The sequence below is a fragment of the Petromyzon marinus genome, unplaced genomic scaffold (assembly GCF_048934315.1).
Source record: "Petromyzon marinus isolate PM22_M1 ecotype Great Lakes invasive population unplaced genomic scaffold, UKy_Petmar_22M1.pri1.0 PM_G_Scaffold_35, whole genome shotgun sequence".
Taxonomy (NCBI): domain Eukaryota; kingdom Metazoa; phylum Chordata; class Hyperoartia; order Petromyzontiformes; family Petromyzontidae; genus Petromyzon; species Petromyzon marinus.
Genome location: NW_027422928.1, coordinates 533,899 through 552,600, shown reverse-complemented (window position 1 = coordinate 552,600; position 18,702 = coordinate 533,899). Strand labels below are relative to the sequence as shown.

At 47.3% G+C, this 18,702-nt stretch overlaps 1 protein-coding gene across 2 annotated transcripts in view; it reads right to left on the bottom strand.

Annotated features, from left to right (window-relative positions):
- LOC142915790 (uncharacterized) overlaps positions 1 to 18,500 on the bottom strand; it is a 43,147-nt gene extending 24,647 nt beyond the window's left edge. The window contains exons 1-4 of one of the 2 annotated variants that reach the window (XM_076061468.1): positions 18,102 to 18,500; positions 15,785 to 15,825; positions 9,898 to 10,072; positions 4,582 to 4,798 (exon numbers count right to left, since the gene is read on the bottom strand). In XM_076061468.1, the coding sequence (XP_075917583.1) occupies positions 4,582 to 4,798; positions 9,898 to 10,061 (381 nt within the window). In that variant the 5' untranslated portion in view covers positions 10,062 to 10,072; positions 15,785 to 15,825; positions 18,102 to 18,500. The remainder of the gene's footprint in view (positions 1 to 4,581; positions 4,799 to 9,897; positions 10,073 to 15,784; positions 15,826 to 18,101) is intronic. The other variant, XM_076061469.1, reaches the window with a different exon arrangement.
- Positions 18,501 to 18,702: the final 202 nt, after the last annotated feature.

Here is an 18,702-nt window from a genome sequence, read left to right as displayed (position 1 = left end):
TCCCCTCTTCGTTTACCCTCTTAGGATCCAGCTGTCAACGTTCATCAAATTTCTCAATTTAAAAATGAAATACTGGGCTAGGCTGTGGATTAAGGGGGACTAAAACTGGGTTACACTTGGTCTGAATTACAGTATAAAACCTCACGATGTGCTGTAGTGGAGGTTCAATGGGACAGGAAGCCCACCTCTTCACACAAATAGCAATGTTATTGTATTTGTCTCTCAGCCAATGGGGCCTCTGCCTTTGCAGGAAAACTCTGCACCAGTTTCGACCTTGTGGATTGCCCTTTTAAACAAATGCTGTTTCCAGCTGTTGAGAACAGCAGCACCATTAAAGCTATGGTGGATTTAGCAGCAGAAAACAGAAAAACTATACACAAACTCAAGTTTGTGGTGGAGGATCATGGGTAATGAATACATAATACACAGACTGTAAAATTATGTTTTGTCTTTCTGTTCCCCCCCTTGTACTGTGACTCTGTACTGGGCTCATGCTCAGTCCCAACAAAAACCTTTTTGTAATGATGTTTCATCCATTCTGCCTATGGACCTTCCAGACCAATATTTTCCAGCAGTGCAGACAAAGCATGATTTCAGAAAGTAAGCTGGTTTCGAATTTCTGGATCACATCACCAGTATATAACCTGCTTAACAAATGATGCTGTGTAATATTCCATATATCCTGGATGACAGGATGCATGCATTTGTACCCCTGGGGAGAGCCTCTAACTAAGCAAATTCATCGTGTAACTTGTATGATTCACGATAAAGGTTTTTGGGTGAGATCGCGTTATTTATAAATGTGTCGTAAAACCCTCCACCACCCAACATGGCCAAAGCAGTAAACATGTGTCACGTTCACAAAAGACAAAATATTCTAGATTTGAAGCTTTCGTGACTGCAAGGATCCATACTCTTTGGTTCTATTCGGTAAAGTCACGTAGTAGGTAAAAAAATAAAACAAGAAAAATCACGACGTTTCGGCCACAACACAAGCAGCCTTCATCAGGTGAAGGGACCAGCCTGTCTAGAGGACAGCGCTGGAGTGAAACACAGCCAAACTTAAAGGTCGTAGTCTGAGCGTGGCTGTGTTTCACTCCAGCGCTGTCCTCGAGACAGGCTGGTCCCTTCACCTGATGAAGGCCGCTTGTGTTGTGGCCGAAACGTCGTGAGAATTTTATTGTTTTATTTTTTTACCTACGTGGTGACTTTACCGAATAGAACCAAAGAGTAAAAGACAATTAGTTCACTACTTTAGCCCATTTGCGCGTAGAAGAGTGAATCCACAACATAATTTACAACATTGTGAATACGACGTTTCGCTGGTGATTAGATCCAGCATCATCGGGCAATTCGCCAGAATGGTGAAGCCCTCTCCGCTTGCTCCCGGTCTTAAATAGAGCAGCAGTAGGGTGACGTCATCATTTAACTCATATCAGGCGCAGCGATTAGAGGTGGATAGGGGGAGGGTATTGTAATTATATAATAGATTGGTAATTATTCAATTGTTATTAATTACTAGTAGTTTCCCCTATAAGGAATTGTAGTTGCAATATATTTAATTTAACAATAAGGGTTACGACACGTTTATAAATAACGCGATCCAACCCAAAAGCCTTTATTATGAATGATATTGGTCGCGAAAGCCTACGTGTTAAACTTGTAAGATGAAAATAAATGCACCAAAGGTTATCGGTCTGTATCCAGCTATATGCCTCTGTGTCTAGTATACAATAAACAACCATCACAAGATAAAATCTAAGACGTTTTGTCATTTGGTAGAATATCAACTAATGTACCATGGCCTCTGGTACAATTGGGCTTTCACAACATTTACATACTCGCTAAACATTCTAAACTAGCCCCTGATCCTGGTGTACAATGCAAAGCCACCACAGGAGAGAAGATCAAGGCCTTGTTCACTGATCCCCAGGATTAAAGCACCTGCAGTTGCTAAGCATGCTTAAATTACATTTCAGACTAAACAATGCAGAGTAGAATTGGAAATACGTAATAGATTTGGATATCATGGAAAACACATGTCTCTAATTACCAATATCTATCCATATCTCTGTTTAAGAGCATTTCATTATTGTAATTTAATTGTACTTGTGTTGGTGTCAATAAAGTAGGAAATATGGAAACAGTTGCATAAAACTATGACAGTATAGGCTGACCTGGCTATAAATCAAAAGTAAACGCATCTATGCCTCTATGTAAGGAACGAGACAGGAAGACTTCTCCACAAATCTGGATGTCGCCTGATGAAGCTGGTTGTAATTACTGGCAAAACGTCGTACTCAGATTGTAAATGTTGTGGCTTGGCTCCCCAACACACCGGTGTGCTGTACTAGTACACTACACTATACACTACACTATACACTACACTACTATACACTACACTATACACTACTAGACACTACACTATACACTACTATACACTACACTATACACTACACACTACACTACACTATACACTACACTATACACTGCTATACACTACACTATACACTACTATACACTACACTATACACTACTATACACTACACTATACACTACACACGAGTGCTGTACTAGTGACGAATCGTCCACGTTCTGTTTACGCGACAGCCCTTACTAGTTGGCTGTGTCGGGTGGTGGCGGGTTTTCACGACACAACATTTATATATTTATACGCGGTCTAACCCAAAAACCTCTATGATGGATATTGGTCGCGAAAGCCTGCTACGTGTTAAACTGACCAACTCCAACTCTGCATGACCACCACAGTCCTGCTCAAATAGTCACACAAAGTGGCTGCATCTTAGCCCTTCGTATTATTCATAAGACTGCCGGTCTCCTTTTACCAATTGAAATCTTACTCCAACCATTCACATATTTCCAAGAGGAAATTTGACTTCCTCATTACTACCAAGTAACGAGGCAGTCAAATTTAAAAGATTTAACAACAAAAAGCATCGTACGCTTTTCGAAGCAGACTTCAACTTTGCACAGAAGAACGGAACGGTCCAACTCTATCTTCTCAATAAAGCCAAGTATGGCGCGTAAATACTTTGATCTAAAAGCAATCCATCCTTTTCACTGAATGCAAGTGATAAATATAATCACAGCCGGTGAAGTGACGAGAGGGAAATATTTTCCTTTAAAATTAATTAGGTTGCAATGTTTATACAAGATGCTTAAAAGTAAAACATTTTTAAAATAAGAATGTTTGCATAGCATATTCCACCCATGGATAAGTATTATCATCATCATCCGCATCATCATTCAGTATAAATTTTCTACTGGATGAATGCTAAGTATAGCCTGGTAAAAACATGATCTGCAGGCGAACTGAGCCAAAGCAAAATGTAGTTACTCTTTGTTTTTTTATCAGTAAAGTCACGTATAAATAATAAATAATAAAATAACATAATAGCGTACGACGTTTCGGTTGCAACACAAGCAGCCATCATCAGGTACAGAAGAGCTAAGTTTACGAGAGAGAGGGGAGACACAACCTCAGATGTATACACAGATACCCAAGTAGGGGGGAACTAACACAGATACAACAGGGGACACAGAGAGAGAAGCATACCAGACAAACAGGGTTTAGCAACATTTGGAAACCATATAAAGCAACACAGTCAGTCGGTCAAAACACAATCAACGCGTAGTCCGGTTGATCACGCTATTTCAAAGATTGATAAATTGCAAGTTGTAAACTGGCGGGTAACACCAACCGGTGCATCCAGTGAGGCATGATGTGATAATGGCATTTCATCATGTTTCATTAGTCAAGATACCAAAATCCAACCAAATCCAGTCTCACAAATATTTCCATTCATAAGTAGATTTGACCCGAAGGGGTCAAGGTTTCCCGATGATAACTCATCGCGTGACGGTGTAGTCGGCAGCATGCGTGCAAGGTTCAGAAATGAATCCGGCACATTATCACAAAGGTCAAATCGGAGAGCCATGTATATAACATGGTAATCCACAGATGGACCCTAATACAAAACTGTACAAAATCCTTTTACCTGTAACAACACGTGAGACTTTCTACAAAGTGTCAACAAGCACGACACGGCCGAGGAAATGTGTGAAAGACGCCTAATGCAGAAGCTAACCAATTGAGGCAATGACGTCTAAAATGTACTTAAGGAGAATTTAACTAAAATTGTGTACTGACAATGTACACACATGCTGTGTTAACACACACCCATAGCCACACCTAGCTCAAAGTGTAGTTTCAAACTCTTATAATTCATCTAATAATAGTTATTTGCATGTACGCATGAACCGGGCCACTTTGCTTACACGTCCATTTTTCTAATCAGCTTTGTCACTCCGAGATCTCTACGCAGGTTTCAGCGTGTTTCGACTGTACAAAGTCTTGTCTACGACGAGGCCGCGTCAGCGAATCAACGCTTTACCTCCGGGACAACGGGCTGCATCGGCTTCCTGAGTCGGTCATCAGTGGCGGGCCGAGGCTTTTTAGGAGGAAGGCCGTCACTCCAAGATCTCTACGCAGGTTCCAGCGTGTTTCGACTGTCAAAGTCTTACCTACGACGAGGCCGCGTCAGCGAATCAACGCTTTACCTCCGGGACAACGGGCTGCATCGGCTTCTCCAGTCGGTCATCGCCGGCGGGCCGAGGTTTGAGGAGGGCCGTCCCAGCACCGAGGGCCCCCAGCGGTGTGCTGGGCCCGTACTGTAGAGGCGATGCATCGTCCCTCGATAGCAGCTCCAGGGTGTGGCCGTCAGGGCTCAACCGGTAGGGACCGCAGAGTTCAACCAGGAGGTCCGTCACCGTCCTGCTGCTCACACAGCAACACGTGGGCAGCAGCAGCAGCTCCAAGTCAACGTCAAAGTGTGAGTCGTGCGTAAGGACATTTGTTGTTCCCGACTGAGGCCCGACTCGTAATTTAGAAACCAGAAAATTGTTCAAAAGATGCAGCGTGATATTCTTACAGCATGGCTATGAACGCTCGCGGATGCGTTTGTGTCATGTTTACATTCGATGTGTGGAGTGTAATTTAAATTACTGTTTACGGGGCCGTAGCAATGAGTATGGAATGTAAGTAAAAAATTGTACACAATGCATCTTCAAAACACTCACCATCCTAACGTATTACAAGGAGGGGGATCAATCATACGTCTTGTTCACACTCATGGATTTCAAACACGGCTTAACAAGTTAAAACGTGTTGCATGGATACAAAATATACTTTTAATGTTGTATTCAAAATGACCGTAAATGTTTTCCAAGAAATAAAATGGCGTGTTTATTATATCCATAGCGATTATTTGCGCATTTAACAAATCCCAAAAAAAATAACACACCGGCAGATGCAATCACCCAAAAGATGACCACATTACAGACAACTGGAAATAGCTCATTATAAAATTGCTTGCAAAGAGGGCAATTTGACCTCGCGGCCATGAAGATTTATGCTTCGTGAAAATAACACATTTATTTTAATGCATTTAAAACCACTCTCATTAAACTCCACTCACCACTCTTATTAAACTCCACTCACCACTCTTATTAAACTCCACTCACCACTCTTATTAAGCTCCACTCACCACTCTTATTAAACTCCACTCACCACTCTTATTAAACTACACTCACCACTCTTATTAAACTCCACTCACCACTCTTATTAAACTCCACTCACCACTCTTATTAAACTCCACTCACCACTCTTATTAAACTCCACTCACCACTCTCATTAAACTCCACTCACCACTCTTATTAAACTCCACTCACCACTCTTATTAAACTCCACTCACCACTCTTATTAAACTCCACTCACCACTCTTATTAAACTCCACTCACCACTCTCATTAAACTCCACTCACCACTCTCATTAAACTCCACTCACCACTCTTATTAAACTCCACTCACCACTCTTATTAAACTACACTCACCACTCTTATTAAACTCCACTCACCACTCTTATTAAACTCCACTCACCACTCTTATTAAACTCCACTCACCACTCTTATTAAACTCCACTCACCACTCTCATTAAACTCCACACACCACTCTCATTAAACTCCACTCACCACTCTTATTAAACTCCACTCACCACTCTTATTAAACTCCACTCACTACTCTTATTAAACTCCACTCACCACTCTTATTAAACTCCACTCACCACTCTTATTAAACTCCACTCACCACTCTTATTAAACTCCACACACCACTCTTATTAAACTCCACTCACCACTCTCATTAAACTCCACTCACCACTCTCATTAAACTCCACTCACCACTCTTATTAAACTCCACTCACCACTCTTATTAAACTACACTCACCACTCTTATTAAACTCCACTCACCACTCTTATTAAACTCCACTCACCACTCTTATTAAACTCCACTCACCACTCTTATTAAACTCCACTCACCACTCTCATTAAACTCCACACACCACTCTCATTAAACTCCACTCACCACTCTTATTAAACTCCACTCACCACTCTTATTAAACTCCACTCACCACTCTTATTAAACTCCACTCACCACTCTTATTAAACTCCACTCACCACTCTTATTAAACTCCACTCACCACTCTTATTAAACTCCACTCACCACTCTTATTAAACTCCACTCACCACTCTCATTAAACTCCACTCACCACTCTTATTAAACTCCACTCACCACTCTTATTAAACTCCACTCACCACTCTTATTAAACTCCACTCACCACTCTCATTAAACTCCACTCACCACTCTTATTAAACTCCACTCACCACTCTTATTAAACTCCACTCACCACTCTTATTAAACTCCACTCACCACTCTTATTAAACTCCACTCACTACTCTTATTAAACTCCACTCACCACTCTTATTAAACTCCACTCACCACTCTTATTAAACTCCACTCACCACTCTTATTAAACTCCACTCACCACTCTTATTAAACTCCACTCACCACTCTTATTAAACTCCACTCACTACTCTTATTAAACTCCACTCACCACTCTTATTAAACTCCACTCACCACTCTCATTAAACTCCACTCACCACTCTCATTAAACTCCACTCACCACTCTCATTAAACTCCACTCACTACTCTCATTAAACTCCACTCTCACGCCTTTCCAAATTGACATTTCAATGCTTGTGTAGCACCACAGATGGTACTACGGTACCACGTAGTGTAACACCACAGATGGTACTACGTAGTGTAACACCACATATGGTACTACGTAGTGTAACACCACAGATGGTACTACGTAGTGTAACACCACAGATGGTACTACTAGTGTAACACCACAGATAGTACTACTAGTGTAACACCACAGATGGTACTACGTAGTGTAACACCACAGATGGTACTACGTAGTGTAACACCACAGGTGGTACTACTAGTGTAACACCACAGATGGTACTACGTAGTGTAACACCACAGATAGTACTACTAGTGTAACACCACAGATAGTACTACTAGTGTAACACCACAGATAGTACTACTAGTGTAACACCACAGATAGTACTACTAGTGTAACACCACAGATGGTACTACGTAGTGTAATACCACAGATGGTACTACGTAGTGTAACACCACAGATGGTACTACGTAGTGTAACACCACAGATGGTACTACGTGGTGTAACACCACAGATGGTAATACGGTACCACGTAGTGTAACACCACAGATGGTACCTCGTAGTGTAACACCACAGATGGTACTACGGTACCTCGTAGTGTAACACCACAGATGGTACTACGGTACCACATAGTGTAACACCACAGATGGTACTAGGGTACCTCGTAGTGTAACATCACAGATGGTACTACGTAGTGTAACACCACAGATGGTACCTCGTAGTGTAACACCACAGATAGTACTACGGTACCACGTAGTGTAACACCACAGATGGTACTACGGTACCAAGTAGTGTAACACCACAGATGGTACTACGGTCCCACGCAGTGTAACACCACAGATGGTACTACGGTACCACGTAGTGTAACACCACAGATGGTACTACGGTACCACGTAGTGTAACACCACAGATGGTACTACGGTACCTCGTACCGTCGGGGTGAAGGGCTACGGGGCTTCTAGGATCCCAGACAGCTGAGCCCCTCACTGGGCAAGGGGCATCAAAGGGGACCTCCCCCAGCCGATCTGGGACCAGTTGAAGACCGAAGCCGAAGACCGGTAGCAGCCAGACAGGACCCTGGGGCCCCTTGCAAGGGCCCCGGGGACGCCGTGCGGGCCGGTGGTGAGACTCTGGGCCGGTGGTGGGACTCTGGGCCGGTGGTGGACTCTGGGCCGGTGGTGGGACTCTGGGCCGGTGGTGGGACTCTGGGCCGCTGGTGGGACTCTGGGGCCAGTGGTGGGACTCTGGGCCGGTGGTGGGACTCTGGGGCCAGTGGTGGGACTCTGGGCCAGTGGTGGGACTCTGGGCCAGTGGTGGGACTCTGGGCCAGTGGTGGGACTCTGGGCCGGTGGTGGGACTCTGGGGCCGGTGGTGGGACTTTGGGCCGGTGGTGGGACTCTGGGCCAGTGGTGGGACTTTGGGCCGGTGGTGGGACTCTGGGGCCGGTGGTGGGACTCTGGGCCAGTGGTGGTGGGACTCTGGGCCAGTGGTGGGACTCTGGGCCGGTGGTGGTGGGACTCTGGGGCACTGGTAGTGGGACTCTGGGCCAGTGGTGGGACTCTGGGGCCAGTGGTGGGACTCTGGGCCAGTGGTGGGACTCTGGGCCGGTGGTGGGACTCTGGGGCTAGTGGTGGGACTCTGGGCCAGTGGTGGACTCTGAGGCCAGTGGTGGGACTCTGGGCCAGTGGTGGGACTCTGGGGCCGCTGGTGGGACTCTGGGGCCAGTGGTTGGACTCTGGGGCCAGTGGTGGGACTCTGGGCCAGTGGTGGGACTCTGAGGTCAGTGGTGGGACTCTGGGGCCGCTGGTGGGACTCTGGGCCTGTGGTAGGACTCTGGGGCCAGTGGTGGGACTCTGGGACTCCCCGGCCCTACGCCCTTATAAGGGCGAGGTCAGAGGAAGCCAGAGTGTAGACCCTGGGTCGGGGTCAGGGGTCAGCCCCCCCTTAGGGTGATCACAGCGGAGGAGCCGAGAGCGTTGCCAGCGTCACGGCACGCCGGGAGTAGGCCGTGTCCCTAGGGCTGTAGCAGCCCATCAGGACTGTCGGGGAGCGCTGTGTTGTAATAAAGGAGTTGTCTATACGAAGGTGTGTCTACGGAACCCATTACGCCTGTGCCAAACTTGGGCGGCCATAAAATGCTTACCCATCCATCGCTTGATCCCCGCAGGAATGGAATGAGTGTGCGTGTGTGTGTAGCGGTTAGCGCTACGCTGCGCTATGAACCTGGCGACCCGGGTTTGATTCCCGCTCACGGCCAACACCGGTGACAATTATCTGAACGGGTCCCGGGCCTCCCCTAGGTCGACTCAGCCTCAAATGAGTACCTGGTGCGGTGGATAAAAACATTGCCACTGGGGAGACAAAGGCGGTCGGGCGTGGTGCTGGCCACCCACCCCCTCGTGTACCGTTCCGGCCTTCATAAGTGCTCACTAACAGCACTTGCCCAACAGTCTGTTAAGGCTACACGGGGGATCTTTGTCTTTGTGTGCTGCTCGCTAACAGCACTTGCCCCTACAGTCTGTTACAGGCTACACGGGGGATCTTTGTCTTTGTGTGCTGCTCGCTAACAGCACTTGCCCCTAAAGCCTGTCACAGGCTACACGGGGGATCTTTGTCTTTGTGTGTGCTCGCTAACAGCACTTGCCCCTACAGTCTGTTACAGGCTACACGGTGGGGGATCTTTGTCTTTGTGTGTGCTCGCTAACAGCACTTGCCCCTACAACTCTGTTACAGGCTACACGGGGGATCTTTGTCTGTTTATCTTTGTGTAAATAATCCAAGTGCACGACAGGCACCTCCCGTCGACTCGGGCCACGTGGTGCACCCCGCCCGGCAGGATGACGTTGAGCTCCACATTGTCCACTGGGGGGCCGTCGCCACCGTCCGGTGGGTCTAAGCTGGGGGTCCCAGTCTGGGACTGGGACCGCATCAGCGGTGGTACCGGCGCACGGGGCTTCATCTTCCGGGCTGCTGCGGAACGACAACAAAATAAAGAGCAGTGGGACGTTGCGCTGCTAGGCCGTTTTAAGGATTTATATTGTTACATCAACAAGGGGGGTTGGGTGTGCAGTCAGCGTTGATGCAGGTACATTCGTTAGGTCAAGGCGAAGCCACTCATTCTCCAACGTCGGTGGACTGGCGTTTTGTTAGGAACAACGAATGATCGGCCACTTAAGAGATCACAAGGCAATGGGGATCAATGCGTCAACATTCAACCCTGACTTAAAACTGCAATTAATCAAGTGATAGGCGTGTGACCGCCCTTACACACATCACTTTCAGATCTCGCATGGCCACGTGCACCTATATTCACAAATTGAAAGGAAATTAATGTATTCATTTAGTGGTTAGCAGCAGTAATGGATGATCATGATGCTTTAAATAAATAAAACATTTCATAAAAACGAAGCAGATGGAACCATTATATTACAAACACAGTAGCTCCATGTGATGCTTATGTAAAACGCAATATCTACGTAAATGCAATTGCCAGTTCAACGTAACACGTTTGCTACTTTGTTGCATGCAATTTCACGTTCACTTAAAATTGGGCAGTGCTCTTTGAATACATCTTGCACTGACTGTGCAAGCCCTGTACCGCCATGAAATTACTACACAGAGAAGTGATATTAAATCACTCTTGACAACAGGATGTTGATGAGTGATTAGCACGTGATGAGTCATTCATTGATCCGTTCATTTTTTTTTAAATCATCTATCAGTATGGTGGGGGGGGGGGGGGTGTGGTCACTCCGTCAAGTAACCAGTTAACATTATCAAGACACACCTTAGTACATGACTTAAGTGAGTTTAGGGGTGTGATCAGTACGTACGATATAATTTTTGTTTGGGTGAATAATTATCCCGAATGTTTACGATCTGACCACTTACTGCATTCTTGGCGTAATGCAGTAAGAGTGTGAGTGTGTGTATGTGTGTGTATGTATGTGTGTGTCCGGCAAAACAACCCCCTACCTCCTCGCGGTGCCGGACGGGCAACTCTGTCGTGGACAGCGCTGTGGGGGGAGATCCAATTTTGATTGGCTCCTCCCCTCATGGCATATGTGTCCACCACAGGGGCTAAACGGGGGCTCTGGACGGGTGCGAGGGGCTGGTAACCCCTCCACCTTCAATTAATTACCACGAAACCACGAATTAAACTGAAATATGTAACAACTAAGCTTGTGCCGGAGGCCCCGGGGGGCCAGGCGTCTATGACGTCTCCTGGCCAAACCCCAATTGGCGGAGCCAGGAGATTGAATACCTACCCTCGGGGCTACTCCAGAAACAACGAAAAGCCACTACGGGTGGCCACGTGGAATGTTCGAACGCTCACTGCAGAGGAGAGGCTGCCACTCCTCTGTCGGGAGCTGGACCGGTACCGCCTGGATCTATGCGGCATTCAGGAGGTCCGGTGGACCGGCTCTGGCTCCTGCCACCATGAGGGGTGGACAGTCCTCTACTCGGGGCAGCAGACTGCCAAACAACAGGGTGTGGGTCTTCTTTTGAACAAAAGAATGAAGGGGGCGTGGGAGCGTGGCGGTGAGGTGTGGGAAGCTGTAAGCCCCAGGCTACTTTGCGCTCGCCTTCCCATCAACCGGAGGCGAGGAATGGTGGTCGTGGTTACTTATGCCCCCAACGAAGATGAACATCCGTGGAGGGATGCAGGCAAAGCCGATGAGTCAGATGCCTTCTATGACCTCCTGTCACAGGTGCTGGCTAAAGTGGCCCCTCGGGATAGAGTCATCATGTTGGGTGACTTCAATGCCCGAGTTGGTCATGATACTGGCACCTGGTCTGGAGTGATTGGAGGGCATGGGCCAGATCAGCTCAATAACAACGGTAGGAGGCTGCTAGATTTTTGTGCAGCCCATGGGCTTGTAATTACCAACACGCTGTTCCGGCATCGGCGCATCCACACAACATCATGGATGCATGCCGGGTCCAAGCAAGAACATCTGCTGGACTACATAGTGACGGACCAGCGAATGCGAGCCCATGTTCTTGACACCAGGACCTACCGTGGAGCTGATCTGCCCTCTGACCATCGACTAGTCATCTGTAAGATGCGCCTGCCATTCTTCCACTCCGGTGGTGGGTGTACACCCAGGACCCCATTCCAACCTAAAGTGGCCTGGTCTCAGTTATCTGATGAAAGTTGCAAGCGAGAATTTCATCATCGCTTGCGGCTGGGATTGGCATCGTCCCCGACTCCTCCTGATGTCGAGGGTAAATGGGCGAGGTTTAGGACTGTGACTCATGCAGCTGCAATGGCTGCTCTGGGTACGTGGTCCAGACCTCCCCAGACACCCTGGATGACAGAGGAGTTGTTCAGGATGGTTGAGAAAAAGCGACAGGCCCACTGTCATCGGCTACAGAATCCCACGTCAGAGAATGAGGAGGCTTACCGCAGCCTTCGCTCGGAGGTTCGGAGAGCCGTGAGGCGCTGCAAGGATGGGTGGTGGTCGCGGGTTGCTGAGGAGATGGAGTCTGCCTCAGTGGCCCGTGATCACAAATCTCTATTTAACTCCATCAAAAAAGTAACCTGCAGCGCCACACCTATTACCATCATTAGGGGAAAAAACGGTGATCCAATTTCCGACCCCCAGGAACAGGTTCGCAGATTTGCTGAGAATTTCTGTGAGGTCCTGGGGGAGGGAAAATCCCTCAGCCAGGAAAACATCGTGGCACAAAGTGAGGATGACCCTGCTGAGGCTGCGGTGCCTCAAATATTGGATGAAGTCACCCCCTGTGAGTGGCTGGCTGAGGTGCCATCTGCTGAGGAAGTATTGAAGGCGATCCAGAGTCTGAGACCAGGAAAGGCAGCGGGCAGAGATGATCTCCCAAGCGAAATGCTGAGGGAGGGTGGCGTTTGTGCACAGACTGCCCTATATGACATCATAACAACAGTCTGGACCACTGGACGGGTTCCGCAGGATTGGAAGGATGCCCTGGTGGTCCCCCTTTTTAAGAAGAAGGGGGACCGCACAGACTGTAACAACTACAGGGGCATCTCACTCCTCAGTGTGCCGGGAAAGGTCCTGGCAAGGATTATTCAGCATCGCCTTGCCAGGCACGCTGAGGAGAGGCTTGCGGAGCCCCAATGCGGTTTCAGGAAAGGGCGGTCCTGCACAGATGCCATATTTTCTGTCTGTCTGCTACAGCAGAGGTGTAGGGAATTCCAACAAGACCTACATCTCTGCTTTATTGACCTGGTCAAGGCCTATGATACCATCAGTAGGCCTGGGCTCTGGGTCGTTCTTCGTGCTTTTGGAGTACCTGACCCTCTGCTCACGATCATTAAGGACCTTCATGATGGTGAGCGGGCCCGGGTAAAACTACGTGGCCGGGAGTCAGAGCCATTCCCTGTACATCTTGGGGTGCGACAGGGATGTCCTCTGGCTCCCACATTATTTAACATCTATTTTGACCACGTAGTTCGTGAAGCCTTCAATAGCTGTACCGGGGGAATCTCCATATGGTACAGATATAATGGGAGGCTAATCGATGCCCGGGTGCGGTCAAGGGATGGCTCCCTATTGCTCAACCACGTTATGTATGCTGATGATTTGGTAATAGCTGCTCAGTCAGAGGAGGAGTTGGAGACGCTGCTGCTGAGACTGGAGCGTGCCACTAAGAGGTGGGGCCTTACCATCAGCCCCACCAAAACTAAGCACCTGCCTGGGTATTTTGTACCATCGGACACTCCACCCCCACAACTCCCAATCGGTGATGGGGCAGTTGTGGAGAGAGTGGAGAGTTTCCCATACCTGAGCAGTGTGCTTATGACTGGCTCCAGTTTAACAGCAGAGGTCTCACTCCGAATCAGTCGAGCGGCAATATCTTTTCATCGGTTGCGTAACGCTGTGTGGAAGCTACCTGGTCTGTCGCTCCGCACTAAGCTTCAGGTCTTCTCGGCCACGGTCATTCCCTCCCTTCTCTACGCTTGCGAGACGTGGACCCCCCTGGTGTAACATCTTCGCCGGTTAGAAACATTTAGGCTGGCCTGCCTACGATCCATCCTGGGTTTAACCAGACTGGATTGTGTGAGGAGCTCACAAATCCTTGAAAGATCTGGGCAGGGTCCCATCGGTGAGCTCCTCCGGCAGGCAAGGCTGCGATGGCTGGGTCATGTAGCCCGCATGCCCAGCCACCGCATGCCGAAACAGCTTTTGTTTGGCCGGATTGAGGGGGCTGGGCGGGCGCGGCACGGGCTAGAGAAGAGATGGAGTGATGTGGTACAGGAGGACGTGGAGCTGAGTGGACTTGCCGATGACTGGTACCAGCGGTGTCAAGATCGGCCTCTGTGGAGGAGGCTCGTGAAGGATGCTACTGGGCAGTTGGAGGCAGTCGCCCTCCAACAACAACGGAGGGCGGAGGAGCGACGCTCACAACAGCGAGCGGAGCGCCGGGTGGCTAAAGCACAGCAGGTTGGCACAGTAGGGGGCACAGGTGGTGCATCAGCCAATCATCTCAGTCAGTCGACCCGTGGCACCTGGGTCTGCCCCGTGACCTCCTGCCAGCAGGCGTTCGACACTTCACGTGGCCTCAGGGTGCACATAGCCTGGCACAAGCGTCGTGGTGACGTCACCGCCACTTAGTGGCGAATGGCGGTTGTCGTTGTATGTGTGTATGTGAGTGTGTATGTGTGTATGTGAGTGTGTATATGAGTGTGTATGTGAGTGTGTATGTGAGCGTGTATGTGTATATGAGTGTGTATATGAGTGTGTATGTGAGTGTGTATGTGAGTGTGTATGTGAGTGTGTATGTGAGTGTGTGTATGTGTGTGAGTATGTATATGAGTGTGTATGTGAGTGTGTGTGTATGTGAGTGTGTATGTGAGTGTGTATGTGTGTATACAGTCTGTTAAGGTAATATGGGGGATCTTTGTCGTTGTTGTGTATATGAGTGTGTATGTGTATGTATGTGAGTGTGTATGTGAGTGTGTGTGTATGTATATGAGTGTGTATATGAGTGTGTATGTGAGTGTGTATGTGTGTATGTATGTGAGTGTGTATGTGAGCGTGTATGTGTATATGAGTGTGTATATGAGTGTGTATGTGAGTGTGTATGTGAGTGTGTATGTGAGTGTGTATGTGTGTATATGAGTGTGTATATTAGTGTGTATATGAGTGTGTATGTGTGTATGTATGTGAGTGTGTATGTGTGTATGTATATGTGTGTATGTGAGTGTGTATGTGAGTGTGTATATGAGTGTGTATATGAGTGTGAATGTGAGTGTGTATGTGAGTGTGTATGTGAGTGTGTGTGTATATGAGTGTGAATGTGAGTGTGTATGTAAGTGTGTATGTGAGTGTGTATGTGTGTGTGTATATGAGTGTGTATATGAGTGTGAATGTGAGTGTGTATGTGAGTGTGTATGTGAGTGTGTATGTGTGTGTATGAGTGTGAATGTGAGTGTGTATGTGAGTGTGTATGTGTGTGTGTATGTGAGTATGTATGTGAGTGTGTATGTGTATGTGAGTGTGTACATGAGTGTGTATGTGTGTGTGTATGTCAGTGTGTATGTGAGTGTGTATATGAGTGTATATGAGTGTGTATATGAGTGTGTATGAGTGTATGTGAGTGTGTATATAAGTGTGTGAGTGTGTGTGTGTTTGTACAAGGATGTTGCAACCTGCTGTGTACGGTGTACACTGAAGTTATTCTATGTGTAAGCACCTTGGCAGGAGTTTCAAAGGGGGAGGAACAACAACAACAACCTGCTTGCACACACACGGACACACACGGACACACACACGGATACACACACAGACATACACACACAGACACACACACACGGACACACACACACGGACACACACACGGACACACACACACAGACACAATACAACAATGAGTACACACGTGTCAGCCAGAGTGAGCGGACACTGCTCAGATGGATCAACGTTTTCCATCATTAGACCTCCTTTGCCAGTACCAAAATATAATAATAGTGTTTTTTCCCCTTTTTTCTGGCAACAAAACTGAAACCTTTTAACAAGGATTCATGTTACTGCATTAACCACAATACCTGCAGTCAAAATGCAAACAAAACACATACTATGATCATATATGATGCATTGTCCTTGAAACTGATTGGTCCACACCAAGAAAGCCATCCCTTGGTGTGGACCAATCAGTTTCAAGGACAATGCATCATATATTATCATAGTATGTTTTTTTTATTATCATAGTATGTGGTTAATGCAGTAACATGAATCCTTGTTAAAAGGTTTCAGTTTTGTTTTGCCGAATCGATTGTTAAAAAGCCACTCGCCATAACAATTACGTCATCCATTGTGATTCACAGCATCTCAATACTACATTGTTCAAGCGTTATGTAACATGCCCGTATTTGTATTCAGCAAGTTATTTAAACATGCGCTTGAGTGTCATAGATTTTACACGTATGTAGAAAATGCAAAGAAATGTGTCAGGCATATTATCACACGTCCTATTAAACCGCTCCCACCGTCTGTACACACACACGGTGGTGGTGGTACTTTATACTGTAAAACACAGCACTTATAATACACCTTTATAAATGACCGCAGTCGTAAATCGGCCACGTGTATTAACCACGTGGAGCTCATTAACACAGCCACGTTAGCCACGAAAAATCAGACACAGTCGTTCACTCGTAACTTAGAACTTGTAAAATCTATACACGTTACTTTTAAACTACGAATAAGAGTACTGTAATTACGGCAAAAATACATTAGAGGTGCTGTATATCAGAACAATAAATCAAACAATAACACAGCCACGTAAACCACAAACGCCAAAGGCCCCGTTCACCACCACAACTTGTGCTAAAATATTCTTGGTTCGTTCGGTAAAGTCACCACGTAGAAGGGAAACAATAAAACAATAAAAATATAAAACAATAAAATAATAAAAATATAAAACAATAAAATTATTATTCTTGGTTCTTTCGGTAAAGTCACATAGAAGGGAAACAATAAAATAATACAAATATAAAATAATACAATTCTCACGACATATCGACTGCAACACAAGCAATCATCATCAGGTGTGAAAACCACAACAAAATATTCTTGCTGTGGTTTTCACACCTGATGATGATTGCTTGTGTTGCAGTCGAAACGTCGTGAGAATTTTGTGTTATATTTTTATTATTTTATAGTTTCCCTTCTACGTGGTGACTTTACCAAAAAGAACCAAGAATAAGAATCCCTGCAGTCACGAAAGCATAAAAATCAAAATGTAACTTGTGCCAAGTTATCAGAGTTACTCATCAATCCGACTTGTTCAACGTATAGCTGCTACGGCTTCAAAGATTATCACAAACAACAATCATTAAACATAAATAAGGGAGCCCAGAACACCCCACCACCAACAACCACAACAACCACGCCATCATCAACGTATAGCTGCTACGGCTTCAAAGATTATCACCAACAACAATCATTAAACATAAATAAGGGAGCCCAGAACACCCCACCACCACCAACAACCACACCACCATCAACGTATAGCTGCTACGGCTTCAAAGATCGTCACAAACAACAATCATTAAACATAAATAAGGGAGCCCAGAACACCCCACCACCAACAACAACCACACCATCATCAACGTATAGCTGCTACGGCTTCAAAGATTGTCACAAACAACAATCATTAAACATAAATAAGGGAGCCCAGAACACCCCACCACCACCACCAACAACCACAACAACCACACCATCATCACGGACGACATAAACTTGTTTACTTCACACCACGCAACAACTTTACAAACTGTTGTTGTTGTTTACGAATGCGACCTCGCAGAACCGCAAGAGTTTGTGACGCTGTGCAAGCAAGCAGCAGCATCACCATCTATTTATAATTAATATCGTGAACAAAACAAGTACAAACTTCTCCGTCTCTCTCCACTTCCACACTTGCAACCAACCCCACTTCCTCCACGTGCTGCTGCTGCTCACACAGACAGCGACAACAGCAGCAGCGTGCGACAAAAGGTAGCCATTACCACGTGCTGGTGATCACGTGCTGGTGGTGGTGGTGCTGGTCACGTGGTTGTTTGTAGTCGTGGATTTTGTCTTAACGGGGTCTCCAGACAAAACCTTGTAACTCCACAGGCTGCTGGCTGCTGCTGCTGCTGGCTGCTTGCCGTCTCTCACTCCTCCCTGGAAGCCGGGAGGCGGGCGGGCGGGGCGGGCGGGAGCGTGAACAGAACTCGACGGCAGTGTGGCCGGGACCTCGGTTACGGTCGGTCTCAGACGGGCCCCGTCACCGCTGCGTAGTCCCGTCGTCGTGTGCGCGAAGGGGCCCACGGAGCGGATGAGCGAGAGAAGGGGAGAGAGAAGGAGAGAGAGATTATGGGAGCTGTGAGAGAGAGAGCGAAGTGGAGTTGATGAGAGCGGCAGGAGGAGGGGGAGGGGAGGGACGAGGAGGGGGCGGTGCCGTAGTGGGCGGGGTCACACTACGGCACCGCCCCCTCCTCGTCCCTAGTGTGACCCCGCCCACTACGGCACCGCCCCCTCCTCGTCCCTAGTGTGACCCCGCCCACTACGGCACCGCCCCCTCCTCGTCCCTAGTGTGACCCTGCCCACTACGGCTGAGACTTGAAG